This window comes from Phocoena phocoena, chromosome 8, assembly GCF_963924675.1.
Source record: "Phocoena phocoena chromosome 8, mPhoPho1.1, whole genome shotgun sequence".
Taxonomy (NCBI): Eukaryota; Metazoa; Chordata; class Mammalia; order Artiodactyla; family Phocoenidae; genus Phocoena; species Phocoena phocoena.
Window position 1 is genome coordinate 13110313 of NC_089226.1, and position 20841 is coordinate 13131153.

At 55.5% G+C, this 20841-nt stretch overlaps 1 protein-coding gene across 1 annotated transcript; it reads right to left on the reverse strand.

Annotated features, from left to right (window-relative positions):
• Window positions 1-806: 806 nt before the first annotated feature.
• OAF (out at first homolog) lies at window positions 807-17045 on the reverse strand. Its single transcript, XM_065883270.1, has 4 exons — window positions 16773-17045; window positions 2808-2942; window positions 1777-1957; window positions 807-1072 (listed from the first exon to the last, which is right to left on the reverse strand). Exons 1-4 carry the CDS (start codon window positions 17043-17045, stop codon window positions 807-809), a joined length of 855 nt encoding a protein of 284 aa, XP_065739342.1.
• Between the last annotated feature and the right edge of the window lie 3796 nt (window positions 17046-20841).

Here is a 20841-nt window from a genome sequence, read left to right on the forward strand (position 1 = left end):
CGCCGGGTGGCAGCATTGGCCAAAAGTTCTCTCAGAACTCCGAGTATAGAGCTATCAGCCAAGTAAAAATTTAAACTTTTATTTCTGGTACAAACGATAAATACTTTGCATTAAAAATCTGGGATTCAAGTTTTCCTCATACTTCATGCTCCCTCCCTGCCCCAAAACCTTACAAAAATATTTCTGCTTCGAGGGTGCAAGCCGACTCCAGCTCCCTCGGCAAAGTCCAGGTCTGCGGAAAGGCACCTGTGGTCTGTCTCAGGGTAGGGGGGCCCCCAGCTGGCCCCCGGGCAGCCTCAGAGGCCAGTAGTGAGAAGAACATGTTGAGATCCGCTGTCGGCGCTGCCCCCTCTCTGGCGCAAGGATCCGCCCCACTGTTGGGCAGTGGGAAGGTGCACAGGGGCCAGCTCCTTCTGGAGGGTGGGGCAGGGGGCTGGGCGTGGGGAGGTGGGTGTCACAGGCATCGACACCTTCCAGGGTCTAAACCTGCAAAGAGTTAAATAGAGTCACGCTGTCCTATTTTGGTTGCTTGAAAGCGAACATTTCAGGGGAGATGCAGGGGTCAAGCTTGGAGAACCCCCTTCTCCCTCCGTCCCCATGGGATTGGGAGGCTGTCTTCATGAGTTAACCCCTGCCGTGCCACACCCCTTTTCACAGTGACAAGTCTGGGGCCAGAGGCTCCGGGATTAGGAGGAAAGGAACAGCAATAAGGCCTTGGTTGAGGGTGGCCACACCCTCTGGCGGCTGGGGGAGGAGCAGTGGGCCCCCAGCAGCTGCCTCCGGGACCAGCTCTCATCCCGAGCCGGCTAGGGGTCCTCATCCCAGAGGCACAGCTGCCTCTGAGGCACGTAGAAGTTGAAGCTGTAGCTCTTCTGGCAGCTGCGGATGCCACACTTGTAGGGCGTCGGGCGGTCACGGCCATGGCAATACTTGAGCATGCAGGGGTACCAGGCCAGGCTCAGGCCGTAGCGACAGATGCAGGGCTTCCCGCGGTCCCCCACCTGCCCACAGCGAGGCAGCAACATCTGCTCTGAGGCCTTGGGCAGGGCCTTGAACACGAAGCTGTCCACACCTGGGGGAGAAGGCGGAGGTCAGGGATGGGGGAGGGGAGGGGGCGCCCTGGCATGGCCCCTTCAGGCATCCCGGCACTCCTATGGGCTAAGTGTTATCATCCCTGTTTTACAGGTGGGAAAACCGGCCCAGAGAGGTTTAACCATCTGGCTGAGGTCACACAGTAGGTAGGGGAGTCAGGACTGAATCCCAGGTCTGTCTGACTTCAGGACAGTCCTGGGAAAGGTGACCCAGAGATGGGCCAGCAGTGAGGTCCCATAGGCTGGGAAGGCAGGGACCATGCAAAGATGGGAAGCGCTCTCAAGGATCCTGGGAAGGTGTGAAGGGAAAGAGAGGAGCTGATTTCTGAGAGGTGGCAGAAGAGGTGGCAGCTGGGAATGGGCATCTTTGGGCCCCATCCAGACCCTGGTTCCTGTGCCCATGTCCGACAAAAGGTTCCATCTGTGTTTTCACTAAGGGCAGGGCTGAGGGGGGCTGTGCCTGGGCATTCCCTCCCCGGGGCCTAGCAGAGTCACAGTTCTCCACGTCCCTACCTGGAATTGGTTCCTTTCATCTGCTGACTCCTCTCAGTAAAGAGCCACACAGGCATCACTTCCTCCAGGAAGCCTTCCCTGACCAGTCCCAGCTGGGTTTAGACCTCCCATATCTTGTCATTGCTTCCCATCATATCTGAGACGATACGGCAGCAGGCAGCACCCAGCTGACCTTGCTCCAGCCAGAACCGGACGTCCTCCTGGCGGGTGTAGATGGCATCCGCGGCCTCGGCACACACGTTGCGGAGATGGGGGCTCAGCAGGCCCCCCTGGCTGAAGTTCACGGTGACGTCCATGTGCATCTGCTCCAGGCCCCGCACCTCCTCAGCCTGCCGCACTGCCCGTGGATTTTTCTGCGTGGAGGAGAAGAGCCATTCCCACCCGGCCTCAGAAGGCCCCCTGCCCACCCTTTCCCTGGTCCCTGAGAGTCAGACAAGCCCACGCCGGCCCCTCCTTGGGGCCACTGGCAGGGTGGCAGTCAAGGGGCACCCAGCCCCCCTCCAACTAGCGGAGAAACTGATACCCAGGGCGCAGTAGAGCCTTTTCAGCCAGCGGCCTCCCGGGCTGACCTCTGGGGCCTGAGGGAGAATTCTGACCCGCTGCTGTTGGGTGGCGTTGGAGGTGGGCAGGCGAAGCGAACTGTCCCAGGGTCAGTGACCTCTGGGGCCCTGTATTCTCCAACATCCAGGCAACTGAGTCACTCCGGGAAAAGCAGGTAAAAGGGAGGGGCCTCGGACAGCTCCTGCTGGGTAGTTCAGGGAACCTAAATGAGGCCCGGGGAGAAGCCTGGGGTCCAGGAAGGGACCGGGAGAAGGGCAACAGGCTGAGGGTTTCAAAGGCCGCACTGAACACTTAACATGCACTCTCCCACTTAATTCTCACCATAACCCATCTCTCAGTAAGAAAACAGGGGTTTTGAAGGCGAGGCGGTGGCCCTCGGCCTGGAGGCAGATCCGACCTGCCTCCATCATAAACGGGGAGGAGCTGAGATTAGGGGACTGGCAGAAGCTGGGAGATGGGAGTTCAGGGCAGATTAGGGATCTGGGGTTATGGGGTCAGGTTTGGCATATTTAAGGGGTTCAGGACTACAGGGTAAGAGTGGGGTGCCAGCGATCAGGTGGGAGACTGAGGCTGGGGTAGGGTCCAGGCCAGGGTCAGCTGCAGGGGAGAGGGCTCTGGGGCAGGTCCGGGGTGGGCACTCACCTGTCGGAGCTTGGCCATAGCCTCGCTGGGAATGATCTCATTGTGGTGCAGCCGGGTGGCGAAGCAGAGGGCCTGGAACTGGCTCTGCCCCTTCTCCAGCTCCCCTAGGATCAGGGCCCGGAAGATCTTCACATCCTGATGGAGAAGAGCAGAAGAATGGGAACCGGCCAGAGGGGGCGGGGCCTCCTCACCAGCCCACCCAGTGCTCAGTTCAGACCCTGCAGAGGACACAGGCCTGGACGTTGCCCTGCAATAGATGCCTCCCTCTTGCCGGCATGGAAAATTTTCTCTTTCCCGTTTAAACCTGTGACTTAAAAGAAAGAACATACCCCAGATGTTCCAAAGCCTCCTGGAAAATTCACACAGGGAACTGCTGGAAAGCTTTCCAAAACAAAATTGTTTACAAGTACAGAACGTCACCTTAAAGGAGACAGCACCCCTTTCGGCTCCTGGTTCATTCATAGCTATAGCTGATGCTTCCCCTTGGTGATACCCCCATATCACCCTGATCAGGGTGAGTGAGGGCCCCTTCAACCACCCGACTACGGCATCATGGGGGAGGGCTGCATTTTTACAAGTACAGATTCTAGAGTTTCTCTCGCTGACTTTCCCATTCAGTAGGTTTGGGGAGAATGCCCCCGGTGCTTCTGGTCAGCCAGGCTCCTAGACACCTGCATCTCAGATGGAGGTAGTGGGGTCAGGGTGGGGTTAAGGGCAAGACACAGCAGCAGCTGTTGCGGCCTTCTGGCCTGAGGGAGCTGGGCTGGCTCACCTTTCCCCTTCCCTCTCCACTTCCCCTTTCCCCTAGGGGGTTACTAATGGCATTACCAGCAGGCCAAGGGCTCTTTCCTGTCACTGATTCACTGCATGAATCAGAGAGGCTGGGGGAAGGGGGAGGGCAGAAGGAGAAGGGAGAAGGGCGGTGGGATCGGGTCCCCTTCCCAGTCTGGCTGCTGGAACCCTGGGCACCTGAGGTGTCCCTTGCTCTCACCCATCTCTGTGCCTTGGCTAACAGCTCGCGGTGAGAAGTCAGCAGGTCCCAGTCAGAAGTGGTCTGAATATGTCAAGAGCCCCCCTGCCTGGGAGGGACCCAAGCCACAACGATGGTTCTCCTCCAGGAACCCCAATAGCCCTGCACCAGCACGGAGGGTATATAGCCCTGTGCAGCTATGCATCCTTCAGTGTCCGTGCCCTGGCCTCGCCCACTGAGAGCCCCCATTCACTGAGCACTTACTGTCCATGTGCCAGAGTGAAATGCTCTGAGAACAGGGTCTGAGGGTCCCCCTTGGATTCCAGTAGAGGCAGTGAGGAGCCCAGGGTTCCACTCCAAGTCTACACTGTATTAGCCGGCATACAGGTCTATCTCCCATCTAAGCCTCATTTGTGAAATGGGGATGATGCCACTTTTTTTTTTTTTCTGGTACGTGGGCCTCTCACTGTTGTGGCCTCTCCCGTTGCAGAGCACAGGCTCCGGACGCGCAGGCTCAGTGGCTATGGCTCACGGGCCTAGCCGCTCCGCGGCATGTAGGATCTTCCCGGACCGGGGCACGAACCCGTGTCCCCTGCATCGGCAGGCGGACTCTCAACCACTGCGCCACCAGGGAAGCCCAAGGGGATGATGCCACTTTCACCTGGAGGCTTATGGTGACGACTAAATGAGTTAGTGTGGAGGGAAAGCACAGCAGAATGTCCGCCCGGAGTACGTGCTCAGCGGTGCTAACCGGGGCCACTGTCATCACTGCAGGTGACCAGCAAGTGTCCCAGGTGATCTGAAACTAGTCAGTGCTGTCCTCACACAAACCCCCATGCCCTTTGGAAGTCCTCTGACTCTACAAGGACATTTCCCTACTTCCTTTCACTGTAAATGATCTCTGGAACATTGAGGGGTGGGAGTGTCCAGGGAGATTTTCCGCCAAGATTGCAGCAAGGGGAACTGAGACCCAGCTGGTGAGAAAGGTTCCATAAGGTTCCTCATGGTCCCAGACTTAAGGGCAAGGTGAATCAGAGCTCGGATAACCTCAGCTTCCTCTCCACAGGAAATCCACTCTCGGGCCACGAGGCTGGGATCTGCTTGTCCCGCCAGCCTGGGCCATCCAATCTTCCACCCCCTCAGGTCGTTTGAGGAGAGACTGGAGGCTGGTACACTTGTGTATTTTCTGTTCTGGGCTCAGTTCCTGCCAGGTGAGACTTGATACTAGACTTTCCCTCCCGGGGCTGAGTCAGGCGGATGTCCCTGGCAGGACCCCCAGGCAGGATCCAAGTTCCACCTCCGGGGTAATTTCAGCAATGACCCTTTAAAAGAACCCATCTGGTATACTCACAGCATCTTCTCCAATACCACAGGCACGTGTCACCGCCTGTGGTCTGAGGGATGCCCCAAGTGGCCTCATTGCTTGGATATCACCCGTCTACCATTAGCAGGAGAAAGAATTTGAACTTTCAGACCAGACCAGGGGGCGAACAAAATCTGTTAGAGTATTTTCCCTGCCTCCGTATTAAACAACGTCAACAACAACAACAAAACGCTACCAAAATGGGAACTTGACTGGGTGTGAAGCGAGGGAATGAGAATCTTTTTGTTGAGATAGATTTCCTCTATATCTCCTATTTATTTGTGTAGGACAAAGCTTTATTGAAGTTTATAACTGGAAGGGACAAGTCATTGTTACCATGAGTCAAAAAGGATGTATTGTCCGGTTTAAAATCTTTATAACAAGAGGAGATAGGAACTATGATTATTACCGAGTTTGGAATGGATAACTTGCTCAAGGTCATGGGACCAAGAGGAAATGTAGTCAGAATTTTAACCCAGGCAGTCTGACTCCAAAACCCAAGCTCTCACCACCACAATGCACAGCTGCGTCCTAGATCAACGAGTTCAATTTCTTTGATGCCCAGTTAAAGAAACTAAAGCTCAGGCCCAGAGAGAAAGTGTGGTCTGCCATAGGCCACAGAGCTGGCGAGTGGCAGAGCCAGGACGAGAAGGCAGCGCCCTCTTCTAGCTGTGCCCGTCGGCGGTGGTCTGTATGTCCTCTGCAGACCTGCCCTGGGAACGTGGAGGCTCCTATTCAAGGCCCTGCGTGACTAACAGACAACAGCATCTGACGTAAACATCAGGGTCAGATGAGGCAGGATCACCCTCCTAAGCCCTCTGGCTGCCCTGCCCAGAGCCTCTTTAAACCCTGAATTCTCCAGCCTTCTTAATCCTATGTCTCCGGGAAACCATACTCCATGTGCTGAGCCCCGGGAGGGAGACAAGCAGCCCAAGCATCTGGATCTCTGGCTCCGTCATCATGACCGGTGTCCCTCCTACCTTCTACTCCCCACACATCAGACTCACTATTAAGGTTCCAGGGGCCCCTTTCCCTCCAGCACAGAGGGCAGGGCAGGGGGAGAGGTCTCCCTGCTCCAAGGAACATCTGGCCAAACGCTAAGCCCAGGCCAGATGGATGCCTGGCTCCCAGGTTCCCTGCTCGCCCGAGAGCCCCCTGGGATGGTCCACCCAGAGGTGCCCTAACCCCCAAGGCAAGACCACACAGCTGGGGAAGAGCCCATGGCAGGCTCCCCAGGCCCAGGACTCAGGCTAGGGTTCCCAAGATGGGCAGTTTCTATAAGGCTTCTTCTCCCACGAGCTCCCAGGAAACTCCAGCCCACCAGGAGCCAGGCCACCAGGAAGAAGTGGAGTGGCCAGTACTAGGGCTGAAACTGGGCCACACAGAGCATATGGCCACAGAGAGAGCATTTGCTGAAGTCCTTTGGGGGTGGTTTTAAGGTTCCCAAAGAGCACGGTAGTTAAGAGCAAAGGCTCTGGAGCCAGTGCTGGCCGCGTCCAAATCCTGGCTTTGCTGATATGAGCCCTGTAACCCTGAGGGATTTACTTAACCTCTTTGTATTGTAGTTTCCACATGTGTAAAATGAGTACAACTAACAATACCTACACCTCAAGGGATTACTGTGAGGAAAAATGAGTGAAAGGTCTCAGAACAGAGTGGGCGGGATTCCTTAAGTTTCTCTACTATTGCTGCAATCCCTGGCCTTGCTCCAGCTGTGATCTACTCCAGACCTGTAGAGGCAGGACAAAAAATTTTTCTCCCAGAGATGTACCTGAGGCCCAGAGAAGTCAGGTGGCTGCTGGAGCTTGCAGGTAATCAGCAAATCTGTGGGAGAGCACTGATTACATAGGGCAGAGCCTTCACAGGCACCAGGGAGGGGCAGGGGACTGGGCATGACCAAGGCCAAGGCTCCTGTCTTTAAGGGGCTCATAGGAGAGGCTGACCTACAACTGACGTAGCGCACTATTATAAGGCCTAGGGTGAGGTTTATGCAAAATGCTATAGGGCAAAGGATGGAGGAGGGAGCGTTTTTTGTCCCCTTAGGGATGGGCCTGGGAGGGGTGGAGGGAGGGAAGGCTTCCTAGAGCGAAGGACATTTCAGTGGTTCTGGACAGTCAAAGGATGGGTGGCTTTCTAGCAAAGAGAGAGGCATGTACAGAAGATGGGAAGGTGGGAAGGTACCAAGGCCTCTTAATGCCCCCACCCCATCCCTCCCTCCATGCTACTGTCTCACGATCTGGCCCAGTGCCCTTCCAAGGCTCCTTTTGTCCTCACCATAAAATGTACCCCACAGAGGCTGGCATCCAGATCTTTGCTGACAGCTCTGAGCATTGAACCAAAGAGGTGGCGGTTCCCAGAATGAGCGAGGCCATGAGCTGATGCCTCTGCCAGGGATGAGCTGTCCCCTTCTGCCCATCATCCTTCAGGACTCAGTTCAAATGCATCCATCACCCCTGCCCTCACCAACCCTCCAGCAGAGTTGGCCAGGCCCAACCCCTAGCCTCCAGAGCACGAATCCCACTGTGTCCGCAATGATCTCTTTCCTTCCAGACTCAACCCCTTGAGGCTGGGAGAGTATCTTATTTGCAGTGTATCCCCGCCCCCTGAATACAGCAGGCGCTCAGTACCTATCTGGAAATGAATAAATGAAGCACTGAGTGGGCAAACAAGAGCAGGCCAGGGTGCTGAGGAAAGTGAGGGGGGTACCGGGGAGGGGAGGGCTGAGTGTGGAAGGAGGAGGCTGGCCGGCAGGAGGGCAGGGCACAGTGTCCGAGAGCCCAGCCAAAGAAGTCTGAGCTTCATCTAGCAGATCACTGGGCGTCATGGCTGGGTTTTGAGCCAGGGTAGGACATGAATGGATCTCTGGCTTAGAGCTGAATCAGAAACTTGAGCTGTGCTGGGCCAGCGCGCATCTGACCTAAACGCCTCGGCAGAGGCCCCGTCCTCATGCGGCGTCTTCTGCCTGGGCAACAAGTGCCCCAGCCCCAGACAGGGCTCCGCTTATTTATGCAGTATCCTCAGAGTCTGGCCCAGAGCTGAGAGAATGGACCAGTGCTCTGGGGCCTCCATCAACCCCCTCGCCTCCAAAAAGAAGACGGCTCTTTCTTCTTGGGCTTCCTTGTAACTGGGCTTCTGCAGGCTGGTCGTCCTACAGCTGTAATTTGGGCTTCTAGAAGATTTAGGGGATCATTTAGTTCATGCTCCAGTGAGGTTCCAGCAGGGGACGTGACCTTCAAGGTCACACAGCTGCAGAGCCAGGCCCAGGAGCCCAGATCTCCTGACTCAATCCAGTGATCCTTCTGCTCTTCCGAGCTCCCCCTGCCCCGAGCCCCTTCCTAAATATTCTATTCTTCTTTGCGTCCACTCCCAGCCACGCTGCCAGAGATCCACTGTATCTCACAGAGAGAAGGCTGTTCTGGGAAAAGCAGGGGGCAGCTCTCTGCACTTCCAAGAGCAGACAGTCCGTGCCAGGCCTCTGCTGCTGCCTTCCTGGGGAGAAGCTCCAGGGAAACCTCAGTGTTGGGGACGGGCGGCAACCCCACAGACGGAGCCCACCGGAGCGCTGATGACTGTGATGCGGTCATATCAGCCCAACTGCCGGCTTCCAGCCTTAGATAAGACTGAAAGGGGGAAACGAACTTCTCTCTTGCTTCGGCTGCTGTGGGGTTTTATGTTACTCGCAGCCGAGTCAAATCGTAACTGTATGCACAGACAGACACTTGCTTTCCCCCATTCATGGGTCCCGTGGCCATAATCTTTCACCCAGATGTGCTGATTCTCCCACCATCTCCTACCCCTCACCCAGCGGCACCCAGGCCCCCCAGGCCCCTCCCGCCAGGGCCCACGCTGTGGCTCGGCTGTACCGTCCCTTCTCCCTCACACCGTTGCTCCTATGAGCACGTTTCCTCCCTCACAGCCTCTCCCGGGGGCCTCCCCACCTCCCCCTTTCTCTCAGTCACACGTGGCAGCCCTCACAGATTGTCTCACAGGCCCACCTCCTTCCGACAGTCTCTCCCACACCCTCCCTCCCTCCTTGAATTCCCCCAAAGTCTCACACGCCATGTCTCACACCCCATCTCACACACAAGCCTCTGCACACATGCTGTTACACTCCCCTGCCTTGCACACCCCCTCGTGGGCATCCTCTCCTACGTTCGTTCGCTGCCCCAGCCTCAGCCTGGCCGACCTCCCCTCCTCCTCTGCCTTCCCGTCACCCTCCCAGGGGCCTTCCTCAGACCCCAGTGGGGAGCGGTGGCGGGGGCTGTCCTGTCTCAGACCTTGCTGTCAGCCCAGCCTCGCACCACAGGGGACCTGAAAACTAAGAGGGCCTGGTGGCGGAGCTGCCCTTCCCTCAAAGCCCCACTCCCAGCCCACCTCTGTGCCACGGTGGCTGCACAGTCCAGGCTGAAGGCCACCTCTCCAGGGTCTCCACAAAGCACCAACTCCCCTTTCCTCTTTGCCCTTGGACGGCTGATGCTGTCTCCTGGGAGTTTCCTCTACCATCTTGGTCTCCTTCCCGTCGTCACACCGGACTGTGTGATTCTGAGGCCCGGGCTGAGCCAACCCAAGTATTTATGGCACTGGGGCTGCTTTATGGCTAGAGAGGAGCGAACTTCACTGCACTGGGGAGGTGAGGGGTCGCCCTGGAGGGGCAGCCAGGAACCAACGCCCTCTTCTCCCCATGCTGGCTGCCCCGGGGCACACTCAGGGGCACCTTGGCCCCTCTGCCCTGTCTCTCCAAGCAGGTACAGAGGCGAATGGACTCAACCCAAAGCCAGGCCAAGCACATTCCCTGGCCGGTGCCCAGGACATAGGCCGCCCCCATTACGAGATGCCTGCAGACCCTCAGGGCTAGGCCTGGACAGAGGCTTCTTGTTACGGGACATCAGTGCCACCACCAGCTGGGGGCAGTGCCGCCTGCCCCCTCCCAGTGCTCTGTCAGCCAAATCCCAGAGGTTGCCAGTGTCCCGACTGCCCCTGGAACAATGTGTGGCTGTATGTGGATCAACTGCGCCCCAATGTCCTGCTGACTCAGGGCTCCCGAGGTGGGGCGCCACGCTTCCCTCTCACCTGCATTCCCAGCCCCAGCCCCGCCCCCAGCCCTTCGTGGGAACCTCGGGGGCAGCCACTTCAACGCTTGCCAGCTGAAAGGACGGGAATCCTAATAATGCTTTGGTCCCCAGAGCAGGAACCATCTGCTTAACGGCCTGAGGAAGCAGGGCTGGGGCCCCGGCTAGAACTGCTATTTCTCTTCTTACGTGCCCTCGGTGGCCTCTGCTTCGCTGAGGCCTCTTACTCACTTCTCACAACACGCCTGCAAGCATCACACTGTGTTTGTGTCATGTCTGAACCTGGGGCTCAGAGAGGTTAAGTGATTTGTCAAGTCACACAGCTGGGAAAGGGCAGAAAAATGTATAGTGAGTGCTCAGTAGTATCTGTGAGATGTTTTAAAAATGGTCCCCTCACCCCCACCCCCCATCTCTCCAGAGGCCATGGCGGGAGGGAAACGGGGAGTGTCTCAGGCGCAGTGAAGGGCTCAAAACTTAAAATTCGTGGGAGGGGTGGGGTGGGGGAATTGTGATGAGCCTGGGGGAGGGGCGCAGCCCAAATCTGTACAGAGGAGGTTTTCTCTGTAGATTTGTTCCTCTGCACCAAGGCTTTTTTCAGTCTCCTCCTTCCCTCTCCTCTCCCCCATTCAGGTTTCTTCAGCCTTCTAGAAGGAGCCCACTTATATGCCATAGTAGCACAGGCAGTCAGAATATAGTGGAAGGCCCCCCGGGTCCCAATCTTGGATCATTAGCTATTGATCTCGTCCAAGTCACTTCATAGCTCTGAGCCTGTTTGCACATCTGCAAAATGGAAGCAATACCTGCGGCATGATGTAGCGGTGAGGATCGAATGAGGCCAGGTGTGTGAAAGCAACTCAGTGTGTGATCTGACAGCTCAGATACATGTGATTCTTACCTCAAAGCTGGTCTCTGTTGTTCCACCATCACCACCTCTGCGTACCTTGGGAGGCCTCGTAGGAAGAACCTCACTTCTGCCTCTCCCCGTCATCCCAACAGGCCACTTACTTGACCCAGGTGGCAGTCCTCACTGCCTGACCCGGGATCTTTTGCCAGGACTCCATCTGGACATAGGCATTCGGCGGGTGGGAGATGCTTGCCAGACTCCAGGAGCTGGGCTGAACCTCGGGGCAGGGCTGCTGATCCCTGATGCGGGGAGGAATTCCTCAGACATGGCAGAGGGACTGCTGTTAGACCGGAGGGTTCCATGGACACAAGCCGGATCATTCTTTCTGGTGACTTCTCGTGAACTGCCAGGGTGGGGAAATACCCTGGATACCAAAAAACTCTGGGCCTCTCCTGTAAGCACCTCTACTGCCCTCTGTTCCCCCAAAAGACATCCTCTCCGACAAATACCCCTACTACAAATCACCAAACTGCAGGGACCGAACACAGGCAGGGTAGGGGGAGACTGGACTCTAAAAGCTTGTCCTGCCTGACAAGCCCATGATGTGATATCGCGTTAGAATAAACAGCCTCAGGCAGCAACATGGCCATTTGCACATTCCACATCTTTGCTGACTATCTCTCACAGGCTGAAGCTGCTCCCCCCACCAAGGCGGGGAGCCCCAGGGCAGGGACGCTGGTGCTCTCTGGACCATCGGGGCCCAGAGCAGGACGCAAGTTTCCAATCTCTCTGGGTCCCTCAGAGTGACCTCAAGCTCACTCACCCTGTTATATGGCTCCCCTTATCTTGGCGCCAGCCCGAGGCCCCTCTTGACCCCCTCCCTCTACACACTTGGATGTGGCTCCTTCCTCCCGTTGCAGCCATGACCCCCCCCAACCCCCACGCAGCTGCTCATGACTTTGTCTTATCTTTCAGCCCCACCCTCCCCGTCCAGTCAGCACCAAACCGCTTGAGCATGACTCATCCCCTCCCACAGCTTTTAGACACTCACAGTGGGAGACAGAGGGGAAAGAGATACTTGGATGGGCACAGCAGCCTGGGGGACGGGGACCAACAGGGCTGTCAGACCAAAAGCCGGGATGGTGCCATGCCCGCTATTAATATGCCCAGTAAGTCTGTACATCCGGGTATAATAACATACGTAGGCTCTGGATTCTCAAGAAGAGCACTGCTTGTTGACAGTGTGTGATGAATTTTAGTTCCTGCACTGAGGGCACGGAGAATTAAGCCCAATATGCTGTTGAAACACATTAGGGACTATTGCGGGTAGAATGACAGGTTTCAACGAAGTGACTGAGTTTGGGATCTACCTTCATTTAACAGTCTAACCTGAAACCCCCTGCAAGCCCCTTCTTCCCTGGAGCAGCTATGCCAATGCTTCCCAAACTTTGCTGCTCATTGGGATCACCAGGGGTTCTTTAAAATTCTGGCTGCCTGGTTCCTAGCCTCAGACAGTCGGACTTAACCAGTCTGGAGTACAGCCTAGGCTTCGGGGTTTTCTAAAGCTCCCCAGGCGATTCAGATGTGCAGTGACGTCTGGGAGTCGCTGAGCTCTGGCACTTCTGAGAGCTGCAGCCTGACCTGCCTGACGGGCAGCAGCCTGTGGGCAGGGCTTACAGTAACTCACGATGGTGATTCGGTAGCTCCAGGCTGCTTGTGGAGTTCGTCATCCTTGCCCGGGCTCCAGGCTACATACGTGTCCTAGAGCAGCTTGATTACTGTTACAGCTTTACTGGCTTTAGGTCCAGTGCGGCAGTGTGGGGAGGGCCAGGCCATGTTAGAGACCCATCCCAGCAGAGGCAAACAGGGAGGGTGGAAGGGGAGGGGGGGTGGGTTGTGTGTGTGTGGGGGGGTGTGGGTGTGGGTGTGTGGTGAGATCATCCAGACAGAGGGCTGCACTGCATCCAGCACAAGGGGCCTCGCTGCTGCCCTGAGTAGACTGACAGGACAGGGATGGCTGCTCCCTGCTAGGGGGCTGGCCAGCAAGTTTGGAGTGTGATGGTTAACTTGATGTTTCCACTTCACTGGGCTAAGAGATGCCCACATAGGTGGCACAACATTATTTCTGAGTGTGTCTGTGAGGCTGTCTCGGAAAGATATTAGCATTTGAAGTAGTAGGCTGAGTAGAAGGTGGCCCTCACCAGGGTGGGTGGGCATCATTCAATCTGTTGAGGGTGTGAATAGAACAAAAAAGGTGGAGGAAGGGCAAATTTGCTCTCTCTGTGTGAGCTGGACATCCATCTTCTCCTTCCCTCAGACATCAATGCACTTGGTTCTCAGGCCTGTGGACTTAGACTGGGACTACATGGGCTTTCTTGGGCCTCCAGCTTACAGACAGCAGACCGCGGGACTCAGCCTCCATAACCGTATGAGCCAACCCCTCATAATAAAATCTCTTTCTGTAGGTCTGTATTTCTACCCTATTATTTCTGTTTTTCGGGAGAACTCTGACTAATAAAGGGAGCTTCAAAGAGAATCTTATGATGAAGGATTAAGGCTCTTCCAGGCTCAGTGCTGACCTTCCGTGTGACTTTGGGTCGGTCATTCAACCCCTTTGCACCCAGGCTTAGCAGGGAAGGTCCATGTTGAGATGCGATGTGAACCATGATCATGAAAGTTACTGGCTTCTACTTCTGGAGCACTGAGTACAGCAGCTGACACACAGTGAGTATTTCATATGCATTGCCCTGTTTAGTTCTCACAATGGCCATGGGATCGGTACCATTATTATCCCCATTTTACAGATGAAGAAATGAAGGCTTGGACAGATCAGGTAGCTTGCCCAGGGTTAAACCAGATCTGTCTCATTTCAGTCTGGACTGTCTCCCAAATGTGCAAAATGGCCAACGTCACTATTCCCAAGTGGACTAGGGACTGTTTCCAAACCACCCCAAATGGATTTGGTACATGAAACAAAAGAAACACCACATCCAGGACTTTTTCCTACAGGAAAAGTCATTACTTCTAGATAGAAGCTTCTCGTGGAAAGCTGCCAGAGATCTTGAGGACTGGGCGGGCAACAAGAGAGGTGACCCACCCCAGAAGGATCCCGTATAAAAGCTGCTCTGGCCAATGGAGACAGTGGACTGGGGTGGAGATAAACCCCACTCCCAGCCTTCCCCAACTCCACCCTGCTCCAGGCCATCTGAGAAACCCAGAGTTAGAGGGGACCTTGGAAAGCTGGTTCCCTTTCCATACTTTCCACTCCCAGTTCCCTCCCTTGCTGATGAAACTGGAGATGCCAGGGGTGGGTGTGAAATGCCAGCTTCTGGGTCAGAGGCTAACCTGAAAAGCACACTCTGGAAACCTGGGTGGTGGTTTGGACCGCTGTGGGGATTAAAATGTGGCTCTTAATGCCATTTGCAGCATGGATGGACCTACAGATTGTCAGACTGAGTGAAGTAAGTCAGAGAAAGAGAAATAATGCTTGTATGCGGAATCTAAAAAAAAAATGCTGTAAGTGAACTTATTTAGAAAACAGAAACAGACTCACAGACTTAAAGAAGGAACTTACGGTTACCAGGGGGTAAGGTTTGGGGGGAGGGATAGTTAGGGAGTTTGGGATTGACATGTACACACTGCTATATTTAAAATAACTAACAAGGAAAAAATAAAATAATAAAAAAATAGCAAAAATGAGGCTCTTACAATCAGCTCTGAATCGATTCTCTAACTGGGCAGTCAGCCCCCTACTCCACCCTCAGCCCCAATCCCCAGGCCTTCACCCCACTGCCACCCCGCCTCTCCCCTCCCCTCACCCTCAGGGTAGAGCAATAAAATCTTTCAGGCTGCAGCTAGAGGCTATAAAAGCTGAGCTCTACCCCTTGACTCTTTCAACCGGTGTCCTAGCCACAGCCTTGGCTGCCAGAGAGGTGCCAGGGTCGGGGAAGTCTCTCTAGGGTTTCAGCACAGCCACAGAACAATGCGCAGTGGGCAGGAAGGTGGGAGACTCATAGGCTGGCCTGAGGCTCACTCACAAGGACAAAGAGCTTCAGTGGAAGGTCAGAAGGGAAGATTAGATCCCTGTCTCCTGGGGAGGGTCCAGCCACTATTTGGGTTTTCTAAGAAAAGAAGAGACTTGACAAAATTCCCCTGGAGTTTAAGTGGGGACTCTGGGGGTGTTCTGGCCCTGTCAGCTTCCCTCTCTCCACACACAAACTCACCTGCCCCTACCTGAATTGAGAACCTAGCTTGGGCCTGCTGAGTGAGGGAGGGTCGCAAAGTCCTCCCCATTGTGACACTCAACCGCCCCTCCCCCAACAACCTGCCACCCGCCCGCCACTGGTCTCCCTACATCCCTTGTCAGTGAAAACTCAGTAGTCCAGGGACAGATCGGGCTGTCAAGCCCCACCTCCACCGTCCACAGAATCACCACCCACCCACCTGGTACTATCTTCCGGTGATTCTGCTGGGTCCCTAGCTGACACTCCAAACTCTACCCTCTCTCTGCCACCCCAGCTCCCAGTCTCTAAGAGGAAGGAGAGAGAGATGGCTCAGGCAACAGTCCCACCGCCCTGGGCTTCCCCAGCTGCTGCCTATGCCGTGGGCCTCACCTCTCCACTCCCCCAGAGACAGAGCCTCACAGGGCCTCTTTATCAGGAGAGGGACTCGGGGAGGGGACTTTAGGTGATCAGGAGACTCCCTTTGTGTACCTACACCTCACCCACCTTCCTCCCCTCCAGGATTCCTGCTGCTGGGTCACCGTTAGTCACTCACCGCCCTTCCAGGCCCACTTCCTGATAAGCCCAGCACCTCCACTCTCTACCCCAGCCCCAATCCTGGGGGGCCAGGCCCACCTACTGGTTCCCTCTACCACACACACACACACACACACACACACGCACACACACACACTCAGGAGAGGCTGTCTCTACCCACTTCCCCACAATCTAGGCCAAAACTGGGGGTTGGCCAGCCCTCCTGCCAAGCAGGGTGAGAGGTGGCACCTCTCCCATAGCCTGGGGACCTCATCTGGGGCCTCTCCCCAGGTCTTCTGCTACAAGTTTCCCAGACTTTTGGACCAAAGAGGAGAAGTGGCTTGGGAGGGACATGGGACAAGCAGCTCTTCCCAGGAACCCCCTCCCCCAGCCCAGGAAAGTGAAACAAGGAGAAGTGGTACATAGCCTCCAAGATGTCAGGGCTGGGAGGCCTGGCGCCACCGGCTTGCTCTGTACAGAGGTGAGAAAGGAGGCCCGGAGAAGGAAAGAGCTTGCCCTAGGTCACACAGCGAGAACCCAGGACCTCTGATGCCTGGCCCAGGATTTTTCCCTGATAGAGCCTGAGAAAATGACTCCAAAAAGGGAGACGGGGTTACTAACATTGACTCCCTTGAAGTAAGGTCTGCACCTAGAGGGCTCTCGGAGAGTGGAGAGTTGAAAGACGAAGTGGGGAGCTGGTCTGGTGGCCTGGGCACCCAGAGAGAAGTGAAAGTCTGGAGGGGAGAATCGGAAAGGCAGCAGAGCAGTTCGTGGGGGAGAATGAAGGGCCGGGTCTAGGCGCTGGGGAACAGGGCAAAGAGGTGTGGATAAGAGCCCGGCGTGACCTTGGCTATGTCGCGTCCTTCTCCTGGCCCAGTCTTCCGTCTGCTGGCCTCGGTGCGACTGGGACCCCGGAGCGCTCAGGCACGCAGGTCCCCCCGGGGCGAGCGAGGGTGCCTCACCTTCTTGAAGTCGGCGGTGAAGGAGATGAGGGTGCCGTCGGGCTTGCGCAGCTCCAGGCTGATGCTGTCGGCGTCGCTGTCCGCCTGCAGGCTCTCCTCGGTCACCTGGCCGTCGGGCAGCCGCACGCGGACCCGCAGCTCAGACGGCGCGCCAGCCCCGGTCCCCGCGCCCTCGCCGCGCGGCGCCCCCAGCAGCTGCATAAGCACCGGCAGCAGCAGGAGCAGCAGCGCAGGGGACGCCGGGGGGACCCCGCCGCGGCCGGGTGGGCGCATCCCCGGGGACCGCCGCCGCCCTCGCGGTCCCGGCGCGCCGCGGGCGGGCGGGGAGCGGCTCGGCCAAACTTCGCCCTAACTTGGAGGCTAGTTCGCGGCGCCGGGGCGCGGCTCCCCGAGGGGCTCTGCCGAGGGGCGCCCGCGACGCGGCGCCGACGCACGTGGGCTGCGCTCCGTCGCGCGTCCCCCGGCGGCTCCGAGGCGGACACCGCGCTCCCAGGGCCCGTCTGCCCCCTCGGCCCAGTGCCTTGGCTCCCACGGCCCCCGACTCCGGCGCTCCGAGACTCTGTTTTGCACTTTTCATTCAATCCCACCCCCCCGTCACTTCCTTCAGAAAACAGAAACCACCAGGACCTGCCTTAAAGAGACCGCGCACCTCTCGGCCCTTAAAGGGCCCGCGGAGGCTCCCCGCGCTCGGCGGCGGCCGCGGACGGGGACGGCGCGGGCCGAGGGGACCGGTGCTAGGCGGCCTTGTGGGAACAGGGCTTTCTCAATCGCCCTCCCTCCCCGCCGCGCCCGGCAGCGACCGGGCTGGCCCAGGAGTTGACTCTCCCAGCAGGGGCGGGACGGGTGACTCTTCCCCCGCCTCCCTTTTTTTGGCTTGTTGTTGTGCCACGTGGATGAAAGAATCGGGCTTGGTGTTCTAGGGGTTTTGTTTGGTCTTTTAGTTTCTCTGACGCAGCGAATTTCTACAAAGCTTCTGCAAAATCAGACCTCGCCTCGCATTCAGCCTTTTGACTGCCCTGGGTCGGGAGAGAGGGGCTGGGGTTCTGCTGGCGCTGACATCCGTCAGGAGAAGTCTTAATCAGTCGGGGCACCTCTCTGACGTGGTGGCCCTGAAAGCGCCCGCATTCTGTGAACCCCTGTGCAGTTTCTTTTCTGTCTCGTTGCCCTCACTTTCCCCATTCACGACCTTTCCCCAGTCCTGCCCACCTCCCCAGACCCCCATTCTCTCTCCCAGTAATAGGCCAAGCAGATTCAGGGAAATGTTACATTCCAGGCCACTCTGGAGAATGTCTGGGGATTCAAGATGCTCTTGACCATCAGAGGCTGTCCCACAAGCCCCAAGAAAGTAAGACTGCCCTGCCATGCACCCCAACAATGAACTGGGCGAAGGCAGGAGGGATCTGGATTCCTGCTTTCTCTGATTAACTGTGTGCTTTAGACACATTTTAAAAATTCTTCGGGCCTAGGTGTCCCCCTGGGTATAGTGGGAGTTGCTGAGACGTACAAAGTCCTGCCAATCCCGGAAGAGACTAACCTCAGAACCTGGGCTTCCTTGATGTCCATTTCACTTCTGTTTATTCTAGGGCCCCCTATTCTTTCCAAGATCTTGATCACGGATGGTGAATACCCTCCTCTGCTCTGCAGCCTCCTTCCCTTCTAGGTTTTCCCCAGCCCAGGGTTCTTATTAGTACCGAAGATGACAACAGGTACTCCGGCACCCAGGGACCTTGAAGACACCAGCAGACCAGATGCCCTTAGACTGCAGGGTGGGGCCCAGAACCCACCTCCTTCCTGCTAACCCAGGGCTCTTCTTACTACACTTTGCTACCTGAATTGAAGACGGAAATCGATTCAAGAGGTTATCTCACTTGATGTTTTTCAAATTTGCCTTATCAAAAGAATCACCTAGGTGCTTGTTAAAAACACAGCTACCAAACACAGATAGCTGGATTCCTAAATCTAGTCAATCAGACTCCTTAGGAAAAAGAACTGAAAATTTGCATTTTAAACAAACGCCCAGTGATGCTTGATATCGGGGATGGATAGCTGGTACTTGACAGCCGGTTAAGCTTAGAGGATCTAAAACAAACAGCATCTTTCCTGGGGAAACATCCTGGTCCCAGAGGAGTTTATCTCTCCATTAGGGAGATAAGGCAGGCAGTCAGAGAACAGTGGATTAGCATAAAGACTGCTCCCCTAGGGCTTCCCACTCTGAGCTGGCATGGCTGGAGAGGTGCCCAGGGTCTCAAAACTGGCCTCCTGCCTGACAGGACGCTCATCCCAATCCAGCCTTAGAGATAGGTCTTCTCACGTGAGTCATTAGGGCCTCACCCACATTTCCTAACTCTCTCTGTTTCAGATCCTGTCCCCCATCCATCATCAACTCTGCCCCCAGCCATATTCCTAGGCCCCTTCCTCTTCGCCCCAATGAGATCCCAGAAGAAGTAAACAAAGAAGCCCTGTGTTTGGTTTCTTTTCTAGGTGTAGGTTGTCTTTGTCTCTATTCAAATTCTGGGTTTGGAAACAAGGGTAGAAGACCTCATCTCTTCCTACCACCTCTTACCCATAATCAATGTCCTTGTTGAGTTCAACCACAGATCAAACTAGATTTTTCTTTTAGGATAGAGAATTTGTAGTCTCACTCCACTATGTAAGCCCTCCCTCTGTCCCTCTCCTTCCTTTTGATTTTACCTGACCAACTCTTCAAGATCCAGGACAAAACTTGAGTTTCCCAGGGAGACTTTCTCAGCTACTGACCTACAGCTCTGCACTATTCTCTCCCGGCTCTGAACTCCAGCAATAACAATTGTCGTAGCAGCTACCATTCACTGTGTTCTTATTATGTCCACGTTCTGTGGCAAGCACTTTACATGTATCATCTTATTTAATTTTTGTGGCAACCCTCCAAAATATGTTCTATTCTTAGCCGCCTTTTACTGACTAGGAAACCGAGGCTTCCAGAAGTCACACAAGTAGGGGAGCCGGCAGGGATTCAAACACGAGGCCGCCTGACCACAAACCCCTTGCTTTTAACCACAATAGCATCTGCCTGCCTATGGCCCTTGCTTTCTTCCACCCCATTCGGACATGCATCCTGTGTTATCTTCTTCTGTAATCTAATGGTTCCAAGTGTGGCAATCTTGTCCCCCAGTGAGGCTGTCAGTTCAAACAGGACAGCTCTGTGCTGGGAACAGAGACTGCTTCCCTTAAACCAGCCAGGCATAGAAGCATCTATTCATCTTACACGTAAAGGCCCTCAGAGGAAGAGCTCTAACAAGCCCAATTACTCTGAGTACAACCAAACAGCCCTCATTGTCAGAACATTCTTAATGCCTAATCTCAAGCCCTCTGCCACACCATAAACCAATTTCCTTCCTTTCTGATCCCTAGTCCTAGGAAAGCAGTTGTGAGTCGTGGTTCAAAGCAAGGGCGTCAATCCTGGAGCTTGGCCACTCAGGAGCTGTGTGATTCAGGGAGCCTGTTTCTTCATCTGTAAAATGGGTGCATAAATGCTTGCCTCGCTGGGTTGTTTTAAAAATTAAATGAAACATTATGTACAAAACACTTCACAACGTGTTTGGCATATAGTAGAGGCCCAAGAAATGGTGGCTATTATTATTTTAAACTGTTTACTCACTCCTCTTATATCAACTATTAAGTCCCCGTTTGACCTACACGGGGTCCCCCCTCCCCGGCCCACACTCCACGCACAGGCACAACTCCCTCCGGAATACTTTTTCTATTTATTCTCTTTAGGTCTTCCAGTTTATGCTACCGAGACCACTGAAACTGGGAAGTGGGCAGCAACACCTGGGCAAGCACCTCCCCTTTGCTTTTCGATCTTAGGGTGCCTCAATTTGGCAGGAAGAGAAATGCCATGCCATCTCCCGATCCCTGTCCAAGAAAACAGGTGCTGACGGAGCCCTGCAGAAGGCTGAAAGGGAAACTGAACCAGTGACCTCTATCTGGAGATGGGGAGAATGCGATAGGGAGCTTGACTTTGCAACAGTGGTGGGATTTTTCTTTTAATTTCTTTCTGTGGCTGGCGTTCGGGTTGGGTTATGGTGCA